Genomic DNA, 24,121 nt, shown 5'->3' with positions numbered 1-24,121 from the left:
TTTAATGTTAAAAAAGAAAAAAACATTTCATTGGGTATTAATACTTTTTAAAATGACTGTTGTCACACACGTGCGCATAGGAGGCTTTCAAAGGGCTTAACTGAGGGTAAAATGTCAGTTTGAGGGTTCATAAAGTGCACTAATCTCCCGTCTCCCTCTTCTACAGATCAACAGAAGGGAAACCCAGTTAAAACAGCACTGACTTCCGACCTCCTGTCCAGACCACGGCCTTCTACTGACCTCACTTCTGCCATTCCCTGCATGGACCCGCCTCTTCCTGCACAGTAACTATAAAAGCTCACACCGTTCTTCCTCAGTTAGTCGATTTGGACTTGGTATTTTATGATTACTTGTTTTTTTTGCTTAGCTGTTTCGTGACAATATACAAGGTGGATCCCCAAACCTTTATCTTTCTCTTGTCCTTCTGTTACACTTCATATATGACAGCACTATTATGAAATCCAAGGGGAAACTTTTAGGACTTAATGCTAGACGTAACGTGTGGCATAAATCACATACTGCACACTTAGCATGTCACTCTGTCCAATTCATAACGTAAGATGGTGAAAGTAATAGAGATGGTTTTCAGTAGCAGTGACTGGTCCATGAATTAAATTTATTCTGAAAGATGTATAAGATACAATGACCAGAAACACTGCATGGACCCAAATGTCAGCAAAAACTGGGAAAGACATGTATTATCACAGGACACTAATCCAAAATTGCTGTAATCCAAATCTCACTATGAAAGCAACAAAGAAAGTTTTGACATTCTGACTGTCCCTGTGGCTATCTCGTTTATCTCCAAGTCAGGGCTTGATTTTACCGTATAATTTCCGGTATTTTATAATGTCGATCGTATAAGTCGAATGTGGAAAACTAACACTATTGGTCCAAGAGATTATGATATGCTAATGCCCACCTGATTATTGAAGTGTATTAGAGCCACAGAGAAGAAAAAAAATACGGACAAAGTGAAGAAAAAAAAGTGTACGTCGAGAATGTCGACTTTATTCTCGACCTAAGCAGCGAGATTAAAGTGGAAATGCCGAGAATATAACAACAACATTTATTTATATAGCACATTTTCATACAAAAAGTAGCTCAAAGTGCTTTACATAATGAAGAAAAGAAAAATAAAAGACAAAATAAGAAATTAAAATAAGACAACATTAGTTAACATAGAAAAGGAGTAAGGTCCGATGGCCAGGGTGGACAGAAAAAACAAAAAAAAACTCCAGAAAGCTGGAGAAAAAAATAAAATCTGTAGGGGTTCCAGGCCACGAGACCGCCCAGTCCCCTCTGGGCATTCTACCTAAAAATATAATAGTACCTATTTATACCTACCTATAAAAATATGGTCGTCATGTTGACTTTATTCTCGACATTTCCACTTTAATCTCAACGTTTATGTCGAGATTAAAGTCGACATGTTGATTTTATTCTCGTAGTTTATTTTGTCATTGAAGTAGAACATAGTAAACGTCATTTTAAAATCAATGTTTCATTTACTAGATTTTCCCAAACCCCGTCATAAGTAATGTAGCACATTAAATGCTTTGTGTTTAGTGTTCCCTGATCCCTGTTACTTGGTACATGCTTCTTAACACTGACTTCCTTTCTTCCTCTTGTGGCACGTGGCTGGGGGTGGTACCCAGCCGGGACGCCCAAGAGGACCGGAGGAGGGCTCATGCATCCTCCAGACCACGAGGGGGCGTCCACCCTGGTTGTGTTGGGGACCACGGGTACAGGGCTGTGAAGCCCAACCCTGTAGGGGCCCGTGGTCACCGCCAGGGGGCACCCCAATACCTGGAGAACCCTGGACCTCGGCACTTCCGCCACACCAGGAAGTGCTGGGGGGAAGGAAAGAGGGGACACCCGGAGTGCTTCCGGAGATACAGCCGGTACTTCCGCCACACTGGGGTGTGTCAGTGGGAGAGTGCCGGGAACACACCTGGAGCACATCCGGGTGCTTATTTAAAGGGGCCACCTCCCTTCATTTGATGACTTGAGTTAGGAGAGAAGAGAGGACGAGGTCTCAGGAGTAGAGAAGGAGGCGGCCTGAAGAAAAGAGGCATTGTGTGTTGGCCAGAACTGTGGGGTATAGGGGTTTGTGAGTATTGTAAAGATAGAAGACCACAATAAACGTGTGTGGGGTAATTTTAACGTGTCTGCCTGTCTGTGTCTGGGCCAAGTTCCACACTCTCCTCGACTTTATTACTTATATATACTTTTTTCTTCTTCACTGTGTCCGTATTTTTTTTTTCTTCTCTGTGGCCCTAATATGCTTCCGTACTTGAGAGAGTAACCACAGAGCACACGGCCTTTTTTTCTATGCACTGTGTCTTCGTGACCACACGGTAATACCCAAACTATTCCAAAGTGACATTTGCACTGTTTAGTATTATTTGTATCTCACACCCTCATTCACCTTGTGGAACGAGCCCCAGGCACAGAAAGGCAGACATGTTTTAAGCACCACCACACATTTAATTACACTACTAATATTTACAATGGTGCACCACAGCCCCCAAATCCCCAAACAGTCCAGGCCAACAGTCCAATGCCTCACTTTCTTCAGGCCGCCTCCTTGCCTCTCCAAGACCTTGTCTTTCTCCTCACCTGACTCCAGCCATTGAATGGAGGGAGGCGGCCCCTATTATAACCATCCGGATATGCTCCAGGTGCCTCCCGACAATCTTCCACCGGCACTCCCCAGTGTGGCGGATGTGCCGGCTGCGTACCCGGAAGCACTCCGGGTGTCCCTGGTCTTCTTCCCCCCAGCACTTTCCTGGTGTGGTGGAAGTGCTGAGGGCCAGGGCTCCAAAGGCATAGGGGCGCCCCCTGGCGGTGACCACAGGCCCCTACAGGGTTGAGCTTCAAAGCTCTGGTCCTCAAAGCCACCAAGGTGGTCTCCCCCCTCGTGGTCTGGAGGAGGCGTAAGCCCTCCTCCGGCCCTCTTGGGCATCCCGGCTGGGTACCACCCCCAGCCGCGTGCCACAATCTTTATCGTAAGAGCATCCCTTAACTACCATGGAGCGTTTCGATCAGAAGAAAATATTAATCTGGTTTTAAATTAAAAGTCGTGATGTGGCGAAAGAAATTGGTAATTGCGCTGCTGCAACAATGTGTCTGAGAAACTGGTGCAAGATTGAAAGAAGCAATAAGATGTAAAAAAAAAAAAAAATGTATTTTTCAATGGGTGTATAAGTCGGGGTCTGTTTTTATGATCAATTTTTTGGGTTTCAAGATCTGACTTACAGTATATGTGAGTGTATACGGTAGTAAGTGATTGTACCTCACTGTAAAAGAGTAGACTCAAATCTGTGGACACTCAAAGAAAATGTCAATCTGCTGCAAGAGTCCACATTTAAACTCTCAGGTCTCGTTTGTTATCAAGATTCTATCATTATATAAGTGCATTAACCGACTCAGTGCTTAGCTAAAAGAATGGCTGAGATCTTATCTGTTGTGCATCAGAGTGCAGATTGGATGTCTGTCTCAAACACCTCTCTTTAACTTGATAGCAAAATGACCTCTGCATTAACAGGACTATGAGATTTGATATTATGGGCAGTGCATAACCCGGTAGCAAGTGTCTCTCTTTCAGTAATCATACATTTTATTCTTGTACAAAATCTACTCATTGCTGCCTGTCAAGCGGAATAAGATTTCCGGAGCAAACGCTGAATAACCCAAATTGTTTGTAACTTTGGACATCCAACTTAGAGCTTTAAATGTAATCCAGTAATACTCTCCACAAACAAAAGAGTGCTGTTAACAAAACCCCATATTCCAAATCTTGAATAGTTTTCTCCCCGATAAGAGGTTTCCAAAAATCAGAACTGGATAATGAAGCTTCACTACTTGTACAAGTGAACAGAAATAATATTCTTGATATAGGACATTTTCTTATTTGTTCATGTACATGCAGTAGGGAAATGGGGTAAGACCAAGTGAACTTGGAATAAACTTGGAATAAACCATGTGACTTGGGCTTCACAATTCAAGTCATTAAACACTAGTGAACCACACTTCCTACCTGTCCTTCGAATGAGATGTAAAACTGAGATCATGGCCTTCTGGGGTCAGTAAATATCCCTGGGCATCTGTCATTAAAAGTAGGGTGTATCCTGATATCTTGGCTAAAATGTACACCATGGCCTGGTCATTTCAGCCCCTTGATCATCCGCTGTCTCTAATTGAGAAACTATCTCTCACCCCTTCATGACCTAACAGCTAAAGTGTGGTGAGCACTCTGGCACAAAATGGTTGCCATCGCATCATCCAGGTGGATGTGGTGGTTGAAGTACCTCCTGACTCACTGTGTGAAGCGCCATTGAGTACACTGAAAAACACTTCATAAATGTAATGCTATAGTATTATTATTACTACTTTTAAGACCCTCCTCAGCTCTACATTACCCAAGTACTTACTTGAACATGTTGTCCACTGAAAGTCTTTATCATAGTTGCTTGTTGTCGCACACCACAGAGAGGAATAGTCTGTCATGGTACAAGAGTTGTAAGTTTGTCCCTTATAGATGAAAGGGAAAACACAAGAAGATGCTTTGGGCTTTTCAGTAACTACCGGAGCACCTGTGTGTTGAATTTAAAGTGAACATTATTAAAATTTAATGAAAGAGATAATTTAATACATTATACCAATAAGAATGATGAAATCAGCTAATATCCATTCATGACTCCATTTTTAACTATAATTACACTTTAGGGCTTCAGGGGGTTTTAAGACAATGAAAACATAAATTAAATACACCAATCAACTTCTGTATTGTGCTGATGTACCCTTATAGCATCTTATTGACTCCATCATATCATCACACAATGGAATTTGAATAACTCAATTGGCATGATCTGGAAAAGGGCTAATTGCAGTGACCATAAAAAGTTCAGGGCTATAATTTTAACTACTCTAATGTTCAGGGTGACTTTGACACGAGGTGAGTTATCTTGGTTGTCATGCACAGTAAAAGCGCGGGTTTGTCGACACTAAATGCTCTCCATACTCTGAGCTAGAGTAACGAGCTGTTAACCAGCATCTATTTCATTAAATTCGAAGCAAATGAATTGTCGAAAACTTATGGATAACGTTTAGTTAAATTACTAAAATGTAACAGGCAGATATCTTTGTCATGGATGAGTTTTTACCCACTCCGCACGGACAAGAATGACAATATTAATGGGCCGTACTATCTGCCCCTTCTTGTTTATCATAGTAATGAATCTGCTTATAATAGAAGCAGGGAAGGAATCCAGGGGCTGAAAATGAAGTCTGGTACTCATTAGCCTTCATTAAAAGGCTTAATTTATGAGCTAACCCTAACAACTTCATCTCATCGTACAAGAAAGATGCACTTGACCACTTGGCAATGTGCACAAGAATGAAGTTTAAACCAAAGAAGTCAAGAAACACATTGATCAGATTTGGGAAAGTGATTAGTAAGTTCCAGCACCATGTCCAGGGGCAGGTTATACCATCAATCGAAGAAAACCCAATAAAATGCCTAAAGAAGTGGTATGACGCCTCCATCGTTGATAGAATTAATGTAACTAGAACATAAAAATATGCAGATGAATGGCTGAGCAAGGTATGGCATCAAGTTTACTAAGACAATACAAGGCCTGGATTTTCCATAATGGTGTTCTACAAGACTGGTTTGGCTACTGACAATTTATGAAATGCAAATGACAGCATTCGAAGTGGACAACACAGATTAATCAGTTGCCGTACAAAGTCTAAAACCTGCCAGAGAAGTAAATGCCGTGTTGGGGAACACTGTTATTAAAATAAATTACATCATTAGCCATTAGGAACAGTATTTTGCAAAGCTATGAAGAGCTGCGCGTTATTAAGAGTGGATGCATGCAGGCATGCATTTACCTTATCGTCTGTTGAGTCACGCATCCTGCGGGTCTGGAAGTCAGTTACTTAAAGATGAACAGTGTCAATGCCGATAAAATCCATAAAGGCTCGATCGTGCTCACTAAAATAATTGTAGAAATCTTTAATGGCATAATAGCAGCCCGATATAATCTAAAATACACGATTTGTCCACATGCTAAAAATGCAGTTTTATGAGCTATGCAGCTGTTGCTGTGACCAAAAGGTTAAAGGTTTTAGACAAAAATGAAAACACTTAAGTTCAAATATGTAACATCCTGAGATAATTTAAGACATCTGTGATGTATAGCTGATGCAATGTGTTAATTTTGTTTAGTATATTATCCTACTGAAGAAACATTTTCACTAGCCTGGTTTAAATGTAATAATTTGCCATATTAATTTGTCTCTAACTGATATTTATGCTATGAGACTGAGAACTGAGAGTCTAGGAAATCCATTAATAGTGCTGTATTGTATTATACATATATGATTGATAAGGCATTGTTTTATGTTATGTATTTTCTCTACCCTTCACTCTTATTTATTTAGCATAGCAAGCATTTTAATTTGGCCACTCAATTTAATGGCTGTTAAGGCCTCTCTAACTCAGTGGTAGAGCTTTATCAATGATGAGAAAGTGGTGTTCTACAAACGAAGACTTAAAGTGACTGTACTGTACTAATGACTCTTGGTCTGCTGCACATACCTGATAATAGCTGGTGAAGAAACGACTCGCTTGTCCAGAGTGGAAGTAGGTGGAATCAAAGAAAGATTGTAAGTCCAGCTAAGTAAATCTGATGCCATGACATGGTTGTGCAGACTTTTGTTGCAGAAACAAAGTTTTATGGACTTTAACAGAAACAGGCTGTGAAATGCCACTGAAGTGAGATGACAGCTGTTGAATGCGAAGTGTTCGCTTGATTGACTGCTGTATCCAGTGCATGACAAGTGAAGTGTTCCTCTGCTAAATGGACAGGCACCATGTGTGCATCTCATTAGCTCTCTAATGGCAATCAGACTGTTTAGTTTCTGTTTCAGTACTGGCAAAGTCCTGTATCAGCCACACGTTTGTTCGGAGGGATCTGCAAAGCCACCAAGCAAAAGACTTTGTCTACAAACCACTGAGTTGGACAAGGCATGAATAGAGAAAGCTTAGGAATATACTTGAAAACTGTTATAAGAGGGGCTCAAAGGTATGAGGATATGCATAATGTATCACCAATGATGTTAAATTGTAAATTGAAAGGGAATAGAACATCTGATAGTGAAGTTGGGGAGGATAAAAGATAGTATAAAAGTATGCAATAATACTGGTTAAGAGCAATTATTAATCATAGCAATAGATCTAGAATAGCATCTGATTTATGTTACAACTATTGTAACTCATATAAAAGATTCAGACACCAAAGTGTGGGGCACATATAGCAACATACTGTAGTTAGAAATGTTATGAATGCCAAAGAATAGTGAAGTCCATCAAGATGCTATATAGATTTATAATGTAATCTGAGGCTATGGTACCCACTGCATGGGCTCAGTGATATTTAGTTACAACACTGACTATGTAAAACATAACAGGAAATCTCCACTTACACCACTGGTGGGATACAGTGATCACTACTCAGTAACGCCATGTTAAATGTAACTGTTCGTTCAAGTGTACTGTAACGTATTATTGTTCATATTTATTTATGCTGGTATATTAGATGAATGAAACAGGAGCCATAGTGGCACTACACTTCACATTTCCAGAAATGTTCTTGAGGAACTGTCTACACTGTGAAGGGGGATCGAGTACCTTTTGCTCTGTGGATAAGACCTTCAAGTATTGTTTTTGTCACAGATCCAGTGACAAAGGGTGGTTTGTTATAATAAGTTTGTTATAATATTAAGTTTAATGTCACAGTCTCTGTGCACACATTTTAAATCTGTTTTTCTTTTCTTTGTACATGCATAGCCGAGCCAGATTAAGTACAAAGGGGCTCAGCATTTAGAATTGCTGGGCCAAGCATAGGACAAGATAGACAAAGACAGCTGGAGGAATGTATAGTCAGCCTAAAGACAGATATATACTATATTGTCCTCTGTTAACAGTCAGCACAAAATCTTCTTTCCTTGTTTGGAAATGGACTATTTGCCGACATGGGGGCCTGCACGTGGAGGAACCAGTATAAAAGACTTGGACATCAGCCAAACACTTTGAAGCCGACGGATGGATGGGTGATATCGTCATCCGTCCTGAAAAGCCTTCCAGCGCAGCGACGAAAGATGGCAGACTGTAGAGATCAAGATCCCACCTTGATAAAAGTATTGTCTTACTATAGGCTTCCCATCTGTAATGCTGCATAAATCATCAGTAAAGAAAGCTAAGTTATTTTCTCTTATGTGATTTATACTGTAGTATCACTATGGGAGGGATATCGTCTTTTAATATCTTATCTATATAGTTTTCGGTTACTTAAAACGATTACAGTTACAAAAGAACTTATTCCAACTAGGGAACTATATCGCTCCATAAAAAGAAAACATATGCTTCTGTACTTGAGATTGTAACCACAGAGCACTGTGCCATCGTGACCACATGGTAATACCCAAACTATTCCGAAGTGACATTTGCACTGTTTAGTGTTATTTGTATCTCAAAACCTCATACACCTTTATCGTAATAGCATCCCTTATCTACAATGGAGCGTTTCATCAGAAGAAAATATGAAGCTGGTTTTAAATTAAAAGTCGTGAAGTGGTGAAAGAAATTGGTAACTGCACTGCTGCAACAAAATTCAATACGTCTGAGAAACTGGTGCAAGATTGGAGGAAGCAAGAAGATGTAAAAAAAAAAAAAGTGTATTTTTGAATGGGTGTATAAGTCGGGGTCTGTTTTTATGATCGATTTTTTGGGTTTCAAGATCTGACTTACAGTATATGCGAGTGTATATGGTAGTAAGTAATCGTAGCTCACTGTAAAAGAGTAGACTCAAATCTGTGGACACTCAGAAAGAAAATGTCAATCTGCTGCAAGAGTCCACATTTAAACTTTCAGGTCTCGTTTGTTATCAAGATTCCATCATTATACAAGTGCATTAACCGACTCAGTGCTTAGCTAAAAGAATGGTTGAGATCTTATCTGTTGTGCATCAGAGTGCAGATTTGATGTCTGTCTCAAACACCTCTCTTTAACTTGATAGCAAAATGACCTCTGCATTAACAGGACTATGAGATTTGATATTATGGGCAGTGCATAACCCGGTAGCAAGTGTCTCTCTTTCAGTAATCACACATTTCATTCTTGTACAGAATCTACTCACTGCTGCCTCTAAAGCTGAATGAGATTTCCGGAGCAAACGCTGCATAACCAAAATTGTTTGTAACTTTGGACCTCCAACTTAGAGCTTTAAATGTAATCCAGTAATACTCTACACAAACAAAAGAGTACTGTTGAGAAAACCTCATATTCCAAATCTTGAATAGTTTTTTCACTCATAAGAGGTTTCCAAAAATCAGAACTGGATAATGGAGCTTCACTACTTGTACAAGTGAACAGAAATAATATTCTTGATATAGGACATTTTCTTATTTGTTCATGTACATGCAGTAGGGAAATGGGGTAAGACCAAGTGAACTTGGAATAAACATTTGACTTGGGCTTCACAATTCAGGTCATTAAACACTAGTGAACCACACTACCTACCTGTCCTTTGGATGAAATGTAAAACTTAGGTCATGGCCTTCTGGGGTCATTAAATATCCCTGGGCATCCGTCGTAAAAAGTAGGGTGTATCCTGATGTCCTGGCTAAATTGTACACCACGGCCTAGTCATTTCAGCCCCCTGATCATCCACTGTTTCTAATTGACAAACTAGCTCTCACCCCTTCATGACCTAACAGCTAAAGTGTGGTGAGCACACTGGTACAAAATGGTTGCCATCACATCATCCAGGTGGATGTGGTGGTTGAAGTACCTCCCGACTCACTTTCTGAAGCGCCATTAAGTACATTGAAAAATGCTTCATAAATGTAATGCATTGTTATTATTATTACTACTTTTAAGACGCTCCTCAGCTCTATATTACCCAAGTACTTACTTGAACATGTTGTCCACAAAAAGTCTTTATCATAGTTGCTTGTTGTCGCACACCATGGAATGGAATAGTCTGTCATGGTACAAGAGTTGTAAATTTGTCCCTTATAGATGAAAGGGAAAACACAAGAAGATGCTTTGGGCTTTTCAGTAACCAATGGAACACCTGTGTGTTAAATTTAAAATGAACAAAATTATTAAAATTTAATGAAAGAGATAATTTGATACATTAAATATAAACAAGTATACCAATAAGAATGATGAAATCAGCAAATATCCATTCATGACTCCATTTTTAACTATAATTACAATGTAGGGCTGCAGGGGGGTCTAAGACAATGAAAAAATAAATTAAATACACCAAACAACTTCTGTATTGTGCTAATGTACCCTTATTGTATCTAATTGACTGCATCATATCATCACACAAGGGAATTTGAATAAATCAGTTGGCATGATCTAGTAAAGGGCCTATTGCAGTGACCATAAAAAGTTCAGGGCTGTTGTTTTAACTACTCTAATGTTCAGGGTGACTTTGACACGTTGTGAGTTATTGTGGTTGTCATACGCAGTAAAAGAGCAGGTTTGCTGATGTCTAATAGGCTTGGTGCATGGAAAAACACTAAAAGCGCTCCATACTCTGGTCTAGAGCAATAACTTGTTAAGCAGCATCTACTTCATTAAATTCCAAGCAAATGAATTGTTGAACAGTTCTGGATAATGTTTAGTTACATTATGAAAGAGTAGATATCTTTGTCGTAGACCAGTTTTAACCCACGCCACACGAACAATGACAATATTAATGGGCCTTACTATCTGCCCCTTTTTGTTTATCATGGTAATGAAACTGCTTATAGAGACAGGGAAGGAATCCAGTGGCCAAAAATGAAATCTGGTACTCGCTAGTCTTCATTTAAAGGCTTTATGGTGTGGAATTATTCAGACTGGGACACAAACAGGCAGACTCAGAATGTCCTTAACACACACGTTTATTGCACCACACATGAATACAGTGCACCGATCACCATCAATCAGTCCTTCAGGCTTCTTTCCTTCTCTTTCTCTGTCGCCTCCACTCCTCTCTTCCAAGCTCTGTCCACTTCCACCTGACTCCGTCTGTTGAGGGGAGTGAGGCAGCCTGATTTATACAGCACCCGGAAGTGCTCCAAGTGTGGCGAAAGTGCTGCAGACCACAGTTCCGGAGCAGTCCAGGCACCCCCTGGTGGTGGCCACGTCCCTCCATAGGGTTGAGCTCCCAAGCCCTGTGGCCCCCATTATAATCCAGGGAGGTTGCCCTCTTATGGTCCAGGGAAGATACTGCCCTTTTCCAGGTCCTTCCCTTCTTCCAGCATTCCGGTGGGGCAAGGTCCTTGGACATCTGTCACACTGGATGACCTAACCATAACAACTTTATCTTATCCTACAAGCAAGATAGGCTAAGGATGCGCTTGACTACTTGGTAACATGGGCAAGAATAAAGTTTAAACCAAAGAAGTTAAGAAGCCCAGTGATTAGAATTGAGAAAGTGATCAGCAATTTCTAACTCCATGTCCAGGGGCAGGTTATACCATCAATAGAGGAAAACCCAATAAAATGCCTACAGAAGTGGTATGATGCCACCCTCTTTCATAGAATTGATGTAACTAGGACATAGAAATAGGCAGATGAATGGCTGAGGAAGGCAGAGGCATCAGGCTTACCAAGGCAATACAAAGCCTGGCTCTTCCATCATGGTCTGCTACAAGACTGGTTTGGCTACTGACAATTTTTGAAATGCAAATGACAGCAGTCAAAGGAATTGCCTGAATAAACATCTTCACAGATGGCTCAGAATTGTAACAGGCTTTATATCAATAGTGATGTATATCATGTCTGGTCAGTTGCAGCTACTCCTGTCATTAGTGATTGAAGAGTTCAAGGTGGCAAAGTGTAGGGCTGTCTTGATGTATAGATAATCTTGCAATGGAAAAGTCAGAGGTGCAGGAATCACCACAAGATCTGGATGTAACTGGGCAGTAGAGATGACTGTTGAAAAGGCTGAAAGTATTCTGAAGCTAAAAGATGTGTTTGGGAACCTGTGTTTGGGGAGACAAGGGCTTGGAACCACACATTTCCAGCAATGGAGAAACGCAGACCGGCAAAAAGAATGGATATGATTCAACCTGAGGTCCGATGCCTAGAGGAGGAAGGGAGAAGTGCAAATGCCACGAAACTTCGATCACAAGGGCATGGACAGAATGGGACCTGCCAAAATGGAAGATTACATGGCAAGGACTTTGGAGGATGGGGACCTTTTGTATTTCTGTCCTGCTCCAATAAGTGTACCAAACCTGGTGAACACCAACTAATAAGCACAGGTGGGGACTGAGGGAGGACCCACTGTGTAAGCTATGTGAAAAGAGAGGTACAGTGGCACATAGACTGGTTGTGTACAAGATGGCGCTAAGCCAGGGAAGATAAAGATAGTGTCATGAAAAAGTTCTCAGGGCACTGGCAGATATTTTGCACCAGAAGAGATGGAAAAAGTGTCCAACCCACGTGAGTAAAGGTCCATCCAACTAGTTCATCAGAGAGGGGGAAAAACTGCACTCCTCCAAGAAAAGCCTTTTGCAGCTGGCCCTATCATGGGAGATGAGGGTAGACCTGGGTAGGTAGCTACATCTTCCCCAGGTCATCCAAAAAATTCTAAGGCCTGACATAGTCATATGGTCAGAGGCTGAGGAGAGGATCATCCTGATAGAACTGAGTGTTCCATGGGAAAATGGATGTGAAGAGCCCTCAGAGAGGAAGGTCACCAAGTATCTGGAATTGGTTCAACAATGCAGGTCCAAAGGGGGTCATGACTGGCTACTTCCAGTTCAGCTAGACTGCAGAGGTTTCTCCGTACAATTGGTGCAGAAGATTTTCACAGCCCTGGGAACAGAAAGAAGGGAAAGAAAAGGAAAATAGCTGTTTGCAGCTTTTGGGAAGGAGCAGAAAGAGACCATTGTTGGCTCATAAATAGGTGGGAGGATATGATCTGCAAGGCAGGAGAAGATGGTCAGTGAGTTGGCCAGCACTGCCGACACACCAACTGTGGTCAGGGTCAAAACATCCAAGAATGTTGGACACCACCTGAGGACATCCTCTTCTTCTAAAGGCATCAGTCACATGAGGTGATTGAAGGTTTGGGTAGTAGATGTATTCAAGAGTGAAACACAAAGGGCCAATGGGTCAGGTGTGAGCAAATCAGAAATAAACTGCACTCTTACTCATTCTAAGTGGTTTTAAACGTAACCTGCAAGTTGGCACCAAATGCCCCAGCATGATTATCAGAAACTACTAATTTGCTAAAGTTTAATTTAAAATAGTTTTATAGGAATGGGACACAGCCCCAAAACATCCAGCAAGAAGTGTTTTTTTATTGAAAGTAGAGTATTGATGACACAAGCCATGGAGGCTGCCAGTAAATTAATGACTGCATGGAACAGTGTTGCTGAAAGAGGCACATCAAAGAGCATAACTCATCATACCTTATCACGGATGGGTTAAGTATGGCTTGGAGAAACATTGTGAAGTCTGATAATTGCATTTATAGTGCAAAAGACTGCTGTATGTCTGTGAATCCAGCCTGTCATGTTTCAACATAACAAGCTGATAGTAGAAATGTCATTTTGTTGGGTGTGTTTAAGGAATGTTTGAATGCTACAGAATGCATGAGAATTGTGGCTGGGAGGATGGCAGGCAAGGAGAATCATGAAATAGTTCCTGAAACACAACAGTGAATTCTGGATGCAGTGATCTCCACAGTCAAGAAATATCAGTATAGTCTAATGTGGCCTGAGATGGTATGATGAACACAGAATAGAGGAATCTGTAAAAGATAACCGAAGATGACATAGTGACTCCTATGAGCCATCAGTACTGCACCAGATTTCAGGCAAATTTTTGCCTCTTGCCTAAAAGAATGCAGACTTTTTTAAGAACAACTGAGGATGTGTGGATTGCTAAATCTGCAATTTTTGTCACTTGAATTTCACAATTCAAGTCATTAAACACTAGTGGACCACACTTCTTACCCATCCTTTGGATGAGTTAGGTGTGTTTAAGGAATGTTTGAATGCTACAGAATGCATGATAATCATGGCTAGAAGGATGGCAGGCAAGAAGATGTAAAAGTGAGGTCCTAACACTCTCTGGTCATTAAAGATCCCTGGGAATCCTTCATAAAAAGTCAGGTGTATCCCGATGTCCTGGAGAAATTGTCCACCAAGGCCTTGTCTTTACAGACCCCTATTTATCCCCTGAATCTAACTGGCTAAGTATCTCTCATCCCTTCACAACCTAACAGCAAATGGGTGGAAATCATACTGGCACAAAATGGCTGCCGTTGAATGATCCTGGTGAATGCTAGTGGTGGTTGAAATGGCTCCCCATTCTCTGTGTGAAGCCCTTTGAGTACCTTGAAAAGTACAGTATAAATATAATGAATTATTATTATGGTTAAGACCCTCCTCAGCTCCACATTACCCAACTACTTACTTGAACATGTTGTCCACTGAAAGTCTTTATCAAAGTTGCTTGTTGTCGCACACCACAGAGAGGAATAGTCTGTCATGGTACAAGAGTTGTAAGTTTGTCCCTTATAGATGAAAGGGAAAACACAAGTAGATACTTTGGGCTTTTCAGTAACTACCGGAGCACCTGTGTGTTGAATTTAAAGTGAACATTATTAAAATTCAATGAAAGAGATAATTTAATACATTATAACAATAAGAATGATGAAATCAGCTAATATCCAATGCATGACTCCATTTTTAACTATAATTACGCTTTAGGGCTTCAGGGGGTTTTAAGACAATGAAACAATAAATTAAATACACCAATCAACCTCTGTATTGTGCTGATGTACCCTTATAGCATCTTATTGACTCCATCATATCATCACACAATGGAATTTGAATAACTTAATTGGCATGATCTGGAAAAGGGCTTATTGCAGTGACCATAAAAAGTTCAAGTCTGTTATTTTAACTATTCTAATGTTCAGGGTGACTTTGACACGAGGTGAGTTATTTTGGTTGTTATGCACAGTAAAAGCGCGGGTTTGTCGACTTAAGAGACATGGTATATGGAAGCACACTAAATGCTCTCAATACTCTGAGCTAGAGTAATGACCTGTTAACCAGCATCTATTTCATTAAATTCAAAGCAAATGAATTGTCGAAAACTTATGGATAATGTTTAGTTAAATTACTAAAGTGTAACAGGCAGATACTTTTGTCGTGGACCAGTTTTAACCCACGCCACACGAACAATGACAATATTAATGGGCCTTACTATCTGCTCCTTTTTGTTTATCATGGTAATGAAACTGCTTATAGAGGCAGGGAAGGAATCCAGGTGCCGAAAATGAAATCTGGTACTCGCTAGTCTTCATTTAAAGGCTTTATGGTGTGGAAATATTCAGACCCGGACACAAACAGGCAGACACAGAATGTCCTTAACACACACGTTTATTGCACCACACACGAATACAGTGCACCAATCACCATCAATCAGTCCTTCAAGCTTCTTTCCTTCTCTCTCTCTGTCGCCTCCACTCCTCTCTTCCAAGCTCTGTCCACTTCCACCCGACTCTGTTGAGGGGAGTGAGGCAGCCTGATTTATACAGCATCCGGAAGTGCTCCATGTGTGGCAAAAGTGCTGCAGACCCCTGGTGGTGGCCACGTCCCTCCATAGGGCTGAGCTCCCAAGCTCTGTGGCCCCCATTATAATCCAGGGAGGTTGCCCTCTTATGGTCCAGGGAAGATACTGCCCTTTTCTCAGTCCTTCCCTTATTCCAGTGTCCCGGTGGGGCAAGGTCCTTGGACATCTGTCACACTGGATGACCTAACCATAACAACTTTATCTTATCCTACAAGCAAGATAGGCCAAGGATGCGCTTGACGACTTGGTAACGTGGGCAGAAATAAAGTTTAAACCAAAGAAGTTAAGAAACCCAGTGATTAGAATTGGGAAAGTGACCAGAAAGTTCTAAGTCCATGTCCAGGGGCAGGTTATACCATCAATAGAGGAAAACCCAATAAAATGCCTACAGAAGTGGTATGACACCTCCCACATTGATAGAATTGATGTAACTAGGACATACAAATAGACAGATGAATGACTGAGGAAGGCAGAGGCATCAGGCTTACCAAGGCAATACAAGACCTGGCTCTTCCATCATGGTCTGCTACAAGACTGGTTTGGCTACTGACAATTTATGAAATGCAAATGACAGCAGTTGAAGGAATCGATTGAATAAACATCTTCACAGATTACTCAGAATTCTAACAGGCTTTATATCAACAGTGATGTATATCATGTCTGGTCAGTTACCCCTATCATTAGTGATTGAAGAGTTCAAGGTGGCAAAGTGTAGGGCTGTCTTGATGTATAGATAATCTTGCAATGGAAAAGTCAGAGGTGCAGGAATCACCACAAGATCTGGATGTAACTGGGCAGTAGAGATGACTGTTGAAAAGGCTGAAAGTATTCTGAAGCTAAAAGATGTGTTTGGGAACCTGTGTTTGGGGAGACAAGGGCTTGGAACCACACATTTCCAGCAATGGAGAAACGCAGACCGGCAAAAAGAATGGATATGATTCAACCTGAGGTCCGATGCCTAGAGGAGGAAGGGAGAAGTGCAAATGCCACGAAACTTCGATCACAAGGGCATGGACAGAATGGGACCTGCCAAAATGGAAGATTACATGGCAAGGACTTTGGAGGATGGGGACCTTTTGTATTTCTGTCCTGCTCCAATAAGTGTACCAAACCTGGTGAACACCAACTAATAAGCACAGGTGGGGACTGAGGGAGGACCCACTGTGTAAGCTATGTGAAAAGAGAGGTACAGTGGCACATAGACTGGTTGTGTACAAGATGGCGCTAAGCCAGGGAAGATAAAGATAGTGTCATGAAAAAGTTCTCAGGGCACTGGCAGATATTTTGCACCAGAAGAGATGGAAAAAGTGTCCAACCCACGTGAGTAAAGGTCCATCCAACTAGTTCATCAGAGAGGGGGAAAAACTGCACTCCTCCAAGAAAAGCCTTTTGCAGCTGGCCCTATCATGGGAGATGAGGGTAGACCTGGGTAGGTAGCTACATCTTCCCCAGGTCATCCAAAAAATTCTAAGGCCTGACATAGTCATATGGTCAGAGGCTGAGGAGAGGATCATCCTGATAGAACTGAGTGTTCCATGGGAAAATGGATGTGAAGAGCCCTCAGAGAGGAAGGTCACCAAGTATCTGGAATTGGTTCAACAATGCAGGTCCAAAGGGGGTCATGACTGGCTACTTCCAGTTCAGCTAGACTGCAGAGGTTTCTCCGTACAATTGGTGCAGAAGATTTTCACAGCCCTGGGAACAGAAAGAAGGGAAAGAAAAGGAAAATAGCTGTTTGCAGCTTTTGGGAAGGAGCAGAAAGAGACCATTGTTGGCTCATAAATAGGTGGGAGGATATGATCTGCAAGGCAGGAGAAGATGGTCAGTGAGTTGGCCAGCACTGCCGACACACCAACTGTGGTCAGGGTCAAAACATCCAAGAATGTTGGACACCACCTGAGGACATCCTCTTCTTCTAAAGGCATCAGTCACATGAGGTGATTGAAGGTTTGGGTAGTAGATGTATTCAAGAGTGAAACACAAAGGGCCAATGGGTCAGGTGTGAGCAAATCAGAAATAAACTGCACTCTTACTCATTCTAAGTGGTTTTAAACGTAACCTGCAAGTTGGCACCAAATGCCCCAGCATGATTATCAGAAACTACTAATTTGCTAAAGTTTAATTTAAAATAGTTTTATAGGAATGGGACACAGCCCCAAAACATCCAGCAAGAAGTGTTTTTTTATTGAAAGTAGAGTATTGATGACACAAGCCATGGAGGCTGCCAGTAAATTAATGACTGCATGGAACAGTGTTGCTGAAAGAGGCACATCAAAGAGCATAACTCATCATACCTTATCACGGATGGGTTAAGTATGGCTTGGAGAAACATTGTGAAGTCTGATAATTGCATTTATAGTGCAAAAGACTGCTGTATGTCTGTGAATCCAGCCTGTCATGTTTCAACATAACAAGCTGATAGTAGAAATGTCATTTTGTTGGGTGTGTTTAAGGAATGTTTGAATGCTACAGAATGCATGAGAATTGTGGCTGGGAGGATGGCAGGCAAGGAGAATCATGAAATAGTTCCTGAAACACAACAGTGAATTCTGGATGCAGTGATCTCCACAGTCAAGAAATATCAGTATAGTCTAATGTGGCCTGAGATGGTATGATGAACACAGAATAGAGGAATCTGTAAAAGATAACCGAAGATGACATAGTGACTCCTATGAGCCATCAGTACTGCACCAGATTTCAGGCAAATTTTTGCCTCTTGCCTAAAAGAATGCAGACTTTTTTAAGAACAACTGAGGATGTGTGGATTGCTAAATCTGCAATTTTTGTCACTTGAATTTCACAATTCAAGTCATTAAACACTAGTGGACCACACTTCTTACCCATCCTTTGGATGAGTTAGGTGTGTTTAAGGAATGTTTGAATGCTACAGAATGCATGATAATCATGGCTAGAAGGATGGCAGGCAAGAAGATGTAAAAGTGAGGTCCTAACACTCTCTGGTCATTAAAGATCCCTGGGAATCCTTCATAAAAAGTCAGGTGTATCCCGATGTCCTGGAGAAATTGTCCACCAAGGCCTTGTCTTTACAGACCCCTATTTATCCCCTGAATCTAACTGGCTAAGTATCTCTCATCCCTTCACAACCTAACAGCAAATGGGTGGAAATCATACTGGCACAAAATGGCTGCCGTTGAATGATCCTGGTGAATGCTAGTGGTGGTTGAAATGGCTCCCCATTCTCTGTGTGAAGCCCTTTGAGTACCTTGAAAAGTACAGTATAAATATAATGAATTATTATTATGGTTAAGACCCTCCTCAGCTCCACATTACCCAACTACTTACTTGAACATGTTGTCCACTGAAAGTCTTTATCAAAGTTGCTTGTTGTCGCACACCACAGAGAGGAATAGTCTGTCATGGTACAAGAGTTGTAAGTTTGTCCCTTATAGATGAAAGGGAAAACACAAGTAGATACTTTGGGCTTTTCAGTAACTACCGGAGCACCTGTGTGTTGAATTTAAAGTGAACATTATTAAAATTCAATGAAAGAGATAATTTAATACATTATAACAATAAGAATGATGAAATCAGCTAATATCCAATGCATGACTCCATTTTTAACTATAATTACGCTTTAGGGCTTCAGGGGGTTTTAAGACAATGAAACAATAAATTAAATACACCAATCAACCTCTGTATTGTGCTGATGTACCCTTATAGCATCTTATTGACTCCATCATATCATCACACAATGGAATTTGAATAACTTAATTGGCATGATCTGGAAAAGGGCTTATTGCAGTGACCATAAAAAGTTCAAGTCTGTTATTTTAACTATTCTAATGTTCAGGGTGACTTTGACACGAGGTGAGTTATTTTGGTTGTTATGCACAGTAAAAGCGCGGGTTTGTCGACTTAAGAGACATGGTATATGGAAGCACACTAAATGCTCTCAATACTCTGAGCTAGAGTAATGACTTGTTAACCAGCATCTATTTCATTAAATTCAAAGCAAATGAATTGTCGAAAACTTATGGATAATGTTTAGTTAAATTACTAAAGTGTAACAGGCAGATACTTTTGTCGTGGACCAGTTTTAACCCACGCCACACGAACAATGACAATATTAATGGGCCTTACTATCTGCTCCTTTTTGTTTATCATGGTAATGAAACTGCTTATAGAGGCAGGGAAGGAATCCAGGTGCCGAAAATGAAATCTGGTACTCGCTAGTCTTCATTTAAAGGCTTTATGGTGTGGAAATATTCAGACCCGGACACAAACAGGCAGACACAGAATGTCCTTAACACACACGTTTATTGCACCACACACGAATACAGTGCACCAATCACCATCAATCAGTCCTTCAAGCTTCTTTCCTTCTCTCTCTCTGTCGCCTCCACTCCTCTCTTCCAAGCTCTGTCCACTTCCACCCGACTCTGTTGAGGGGAGTGAGGCAGCCTGATTTATACAGCATCCGGAAGTGCTCCATGTGTGGCAAAAGTGCTGCAGACCCCTGGTGGTGGCCACGTCCCTCCATAGGGCTGAGCTCCCAAGCTCTGTGGCCCCCATTATAATCCAGGGAGGTTGCCCTCTTATGGTCCAGGGAAGATACTGCCCTTTTCTCAGTCCTTCCCTTATTCCAGTGTCCCGGTGGGGCAAGGTCCTTGGACATCTGTCACACTGGATGACCTAACCATAACAACTTTATCTTATCCTACAAGCAAGATAGGCCAAGGATGCGCTTGACGACTTGGTAACGTGGGCAGAAATAAAGTTTAAACCAAAGAAGTTAAGAAACCCAGTGATTAGAATTGGGAAAGTGACCAGAAAGTTCTAAGTCCATGTCCAGGGGCAGGTTATACCATCAATAGAGGAAAACCCAATAAAATGCCTACAGAAGTGGTATGACACCTCCCACATTGATAGAATTGATGTAACTAGGACATACAAATAGACAGATGAATGACTGAGGAAGGCAGAGGCATCAGGCTTACCAAGGCAATACAAGACCTGGCTCTTCCATCATGGTCTGCTACAAGACTGGTTTGGCTACTGACAATTTATGAAATGCAAATGACAGCAGTTGAAGGAATCGATTGAATAAACATCTTCACAGATTACTCAGAATTCTAACAGGCTTTATATCAACAGTGATGTATATCATGTCTGGTCAGTTACCCCTATCATTAGTGATTGAAGAGTTCAAGGTGGCAAAGTGTAGGGCTGTCTTGATGTATAGATAATCTTGCAATGGAAAAGTCAGAGGTGCAGGAATCACCACAAGATCTGGATGTAACTGGGCAGTAGAGATGACTGTTGAAAAGGCTGAAAGTATTCTGAAGCTAAAAGATGTGTTTGGGAACCTGTGTTTGGGGAGACAAGGGCTTGGAACCACACATTTCCAGCAATGGAGAAACGCAGACCGGCAAAAAGAATGGATATGATTCAACCTGAGGTCCGATGCCTAGAGGAGGAAGGGAGAAGTGCAAATGCCACGAAACTTCGATCACAAGGGCATGGACAGAATGGGACCTGCCAAAATGGAAGATTACATGGCAAGGACTTTGGAGGATGGGGACCTTTTGTATTTCTGTCCTGCTCCAATAAGTGTACCAAACCTGGTGAACACCAACTAATAAGCACAGGTGGGGACTGAGGGAGGACCCACTGTGTAAGCTATGTGAAAAGAGAGGTACAGTGGCACATAGACTGGTTGTGTACAAGATGGCGCTAAGCCAGGGAAGATAAAGATAGTGTCATGAAAAAGTTCTCAGGGCACTGGCAGATATTTTGCACCAGAAGAGATGGAAAAAGTGTCCAACCCACGTGAGTAAAGGTCCATCCAACTAGTTCATCAGAGAGGGGGAAAAACTGCACTCCTCCAAGAAAAGCCTTTTGCAGCTGGCCCTATCATGGGAGATGAGGGTAGACCTGGGTAGGTAGCTACATCTTCCCCAGGTCATCCAAAAAATTCTAAGGCCTGACATAGTCATATGGTCAGAGGCTGAGGAGAGGATCATCCTGATAGAACTGAGTGTTCCATGGGAAAATGGATGTGAAGAGCCCTCAGAGAGGAAGGTCACCAAGTATCTGGAATTGGTTCAACAATGCAGGTCCAAAGGGGGTCATGACTGGCTACTTCCAGTTCAGCTAGACTGCAGAGGTTTCTCCGTACAATTGGTGCAGAAGATTTTCACAGCCCTGGGAACAGAAAGAAGGGAAAGAAAAGGAAAATAGCTGTTTGCAGCTTTTGGGAAGGAGCAGAAAGAGACCATTGTTGGCTCATAAATAGGTGGGAGGATATGATCTGCAAGGCAGGAGAAGATGGTCAGTGAGTTGGCCAGCACTGCCGACACACCAACTGTGGTCAGGGTCAAAACATCCAAGAATGTTGGACACCACCTGAGGACATCCTCTTCTTCTAAAGGCATCAGTCACATGAGGTGATTGAAGGTTTGGGTAGTAGATGTATTCAAGAGTGAAACACAAAGGGCCAATGGGTCAGGTGTGAGCAAATCAGAAATAAACTGCACTCTTACTCATTCTAAGTGGTTTTAAACGTAACCTGCAAGTTGGCACCAAATGCCCCAGCATGATTATCAGAAACTACTAATTTGCTAAAGTTTAATTTAAAATAGTTTTATAGGAATGGGACACAGCCCCAAAACATCCAGCAAGAAGTGTTTTTTTATTGAAAGTAGAGTATTGATGACACAAGCCATGGAGGCTGCCAGTAAATTAATGACTGCATGGAACAGTGTTGCTGAAAGAGGCACATCAAAGAGCATAACTCATCATACCTTATCACGGATGGGTTAAGTATGGCTTGGAGAAACATTGTGAAGTCTGATAATTGCATTTATAGTGCAAAAGACTGCTGTATGTCTGTGAATCCAGCCTGTCATGTTTCAACATAACAAGCTGATAGTAGAAATGTCATTTTGTTGGGTGTGTTTAAGGAATGTTTGAATGCTACAGAATGCATGAGAATTGTGGCTGGGAGGATGGCAGGCAAGGAGAATCATGAAATAGTTCCTGAAACACAACAGTGAATTCTGGATGCAGTGATCTCCACAGTCAAGAAATATCAGTATAGTCTAATGTGGCCTGAGATGGTATGATGAACACAGAATAGAGGAATCTGTAAAAGATAACCGAAGATGACATAGTGACTCCTATGAGCCATCAGTACTGCACCAGATTTCAGGCAAATTTTTGCCTCTTGCCTAAAAGAATGCAGACTTTTTTAAGAACAACTGAGGATGTGTGGATTGCTAAATCTGCAATTTTTGTCACTTGAATTTCACAATTCAAGTCATTAAACACTAGTGGACCACACTTCTTACCCATCCTTTGGATGAGTTAGGTGTGTTTAAGGAATGTTTGAATGCTACAGAATGCATGATAATCATGGCTAGAAGGATGGCAGGCAAGAAGATGTAAAAGTGAGGTCCTAACACTCTCTGGTCATTAAAGATCCCTGGGAATCCTTCATAAAAAGTCAGGTGTATCCCGATGTCCTGGAGAAATTGTCCACCAAGGCCTTGTCTTTACAGACCCCTATTTATCCCCTGAATCTAACTGGCTAAGTATCTCTCATCCCTTCACAACCTAACAGCAAATGGGTGGAAATCATACTGGCACAAAATGGCTGCCGTTGAATGATCCTGGTGAATGCTAGTGGTGGTTGAAATGGCTCCCCATTCTCTGTGTGAAGCCCTTTGAGTACCTTGAAAAGTACAGTATAAATATAATGAATTATTATTATGGTTAAGACCCTCCTCAGCTCCACATTACCCAACTACTTACTTGAACATGTTGTCCACTGAAAGTCTTTATCAAAGTTGCTTGTTGTCGCACACCACAGAGAGGAATAGTCTGTCATGGTACAAGAGTTGTAAGTTTGTCCCTTATAGATGAAAGGGAAAACACAAGTAGATACTTTGGGCTTTTCAGTAACTACCGGAGCACCTGTGTGTTGAATTTAAAGTGAACATTATTAAAATTCAATGAAAGAGATAATTTAATACATTATAACAATAAGAATGATGAAATCAGCTAATATCCAATGCATGACTCCATTTTTAACTATAATTACGCTTTAGGGCTTCAGGGGGTTTTAAGACAATGAAACAATAAATTAAATACACCAATCAACCTCTGTATTGTGCTGATGTACCCTTATAGCATCTTATTGACTCCATCATATCATCACACAATGGAATTTGAATAACTTAATTGGCATGATCTGGAAAAGGGCTTATTGCAGTGACCATAAAAAGTTCAAGTCTGTTATTTTAACTATTCTAATGTTCAGGGTGACTTTGACACGAGGTGAGTTATTTTGGTTGTTATGCACAGTAAAAGCGCGGGTTTGTCGACTTAAGAGACATGGTATATGGAAGCACACTAAATGCTCTCAATACTCTGAGCTAGAGTAATGACCTGTTAACCAGCATCTATTTCATTAAATTCAAAGCAAATGAA

General features: G+C 41.2%; 1 protein-coding gene across 1 annotated transcript in view; it reads right to left on the bottom strand.

Annotated features, from left to right (window-relative positions):
• LOC127526997 (epididymal sperm-binding protein 1-like) overlaps positions 1-24,121 on the bottom strand; it is a 53,043-nt gene that overhangs the window by 1,664 nt on the left and 27,258 nt on the right. The window contains exons 4-7 of the mRNA XM_051924292.1: positions 18,974-19,135; positions 14,504-14,665; positions 9,987-10,148; positions 4,437-4,598 (exon numbers count right to left, since the gene is read on the bottom strand). Coding sequence (XP_051780252.1) covers positions 4,437-4,598; positions 9,987-10,148; positions 14,504-14,665; positions 18,974-19,135 — 648 coding nt within the window. The remainder of the gene's footprint in view (positions 1-4,436; positions 4,599-9,986; positions 10,149-14,503; positions 14,666-18,973; positions 19,136-24,121) is intronic.

This window comes from Erpetoichthys calabaricus, chromosome 3, assembly GCF_900747795.2.
Source record: "Erpetoichthys calabaricus chromosome 3, fErpCal1.3, whole genome shotgun sequence".
NCBI lineage: Eukaryota > Metazoa > Chordata > Cladistia > Polypteriformes > Polypteridae > Erpetoichthys > Erpetoichthys calabaricus.
The sequence above is the reverse complement of the archived record's forward strand: the minus strand, read 5'-3'. Positions and strand labels throughout refer to the sequence as shown.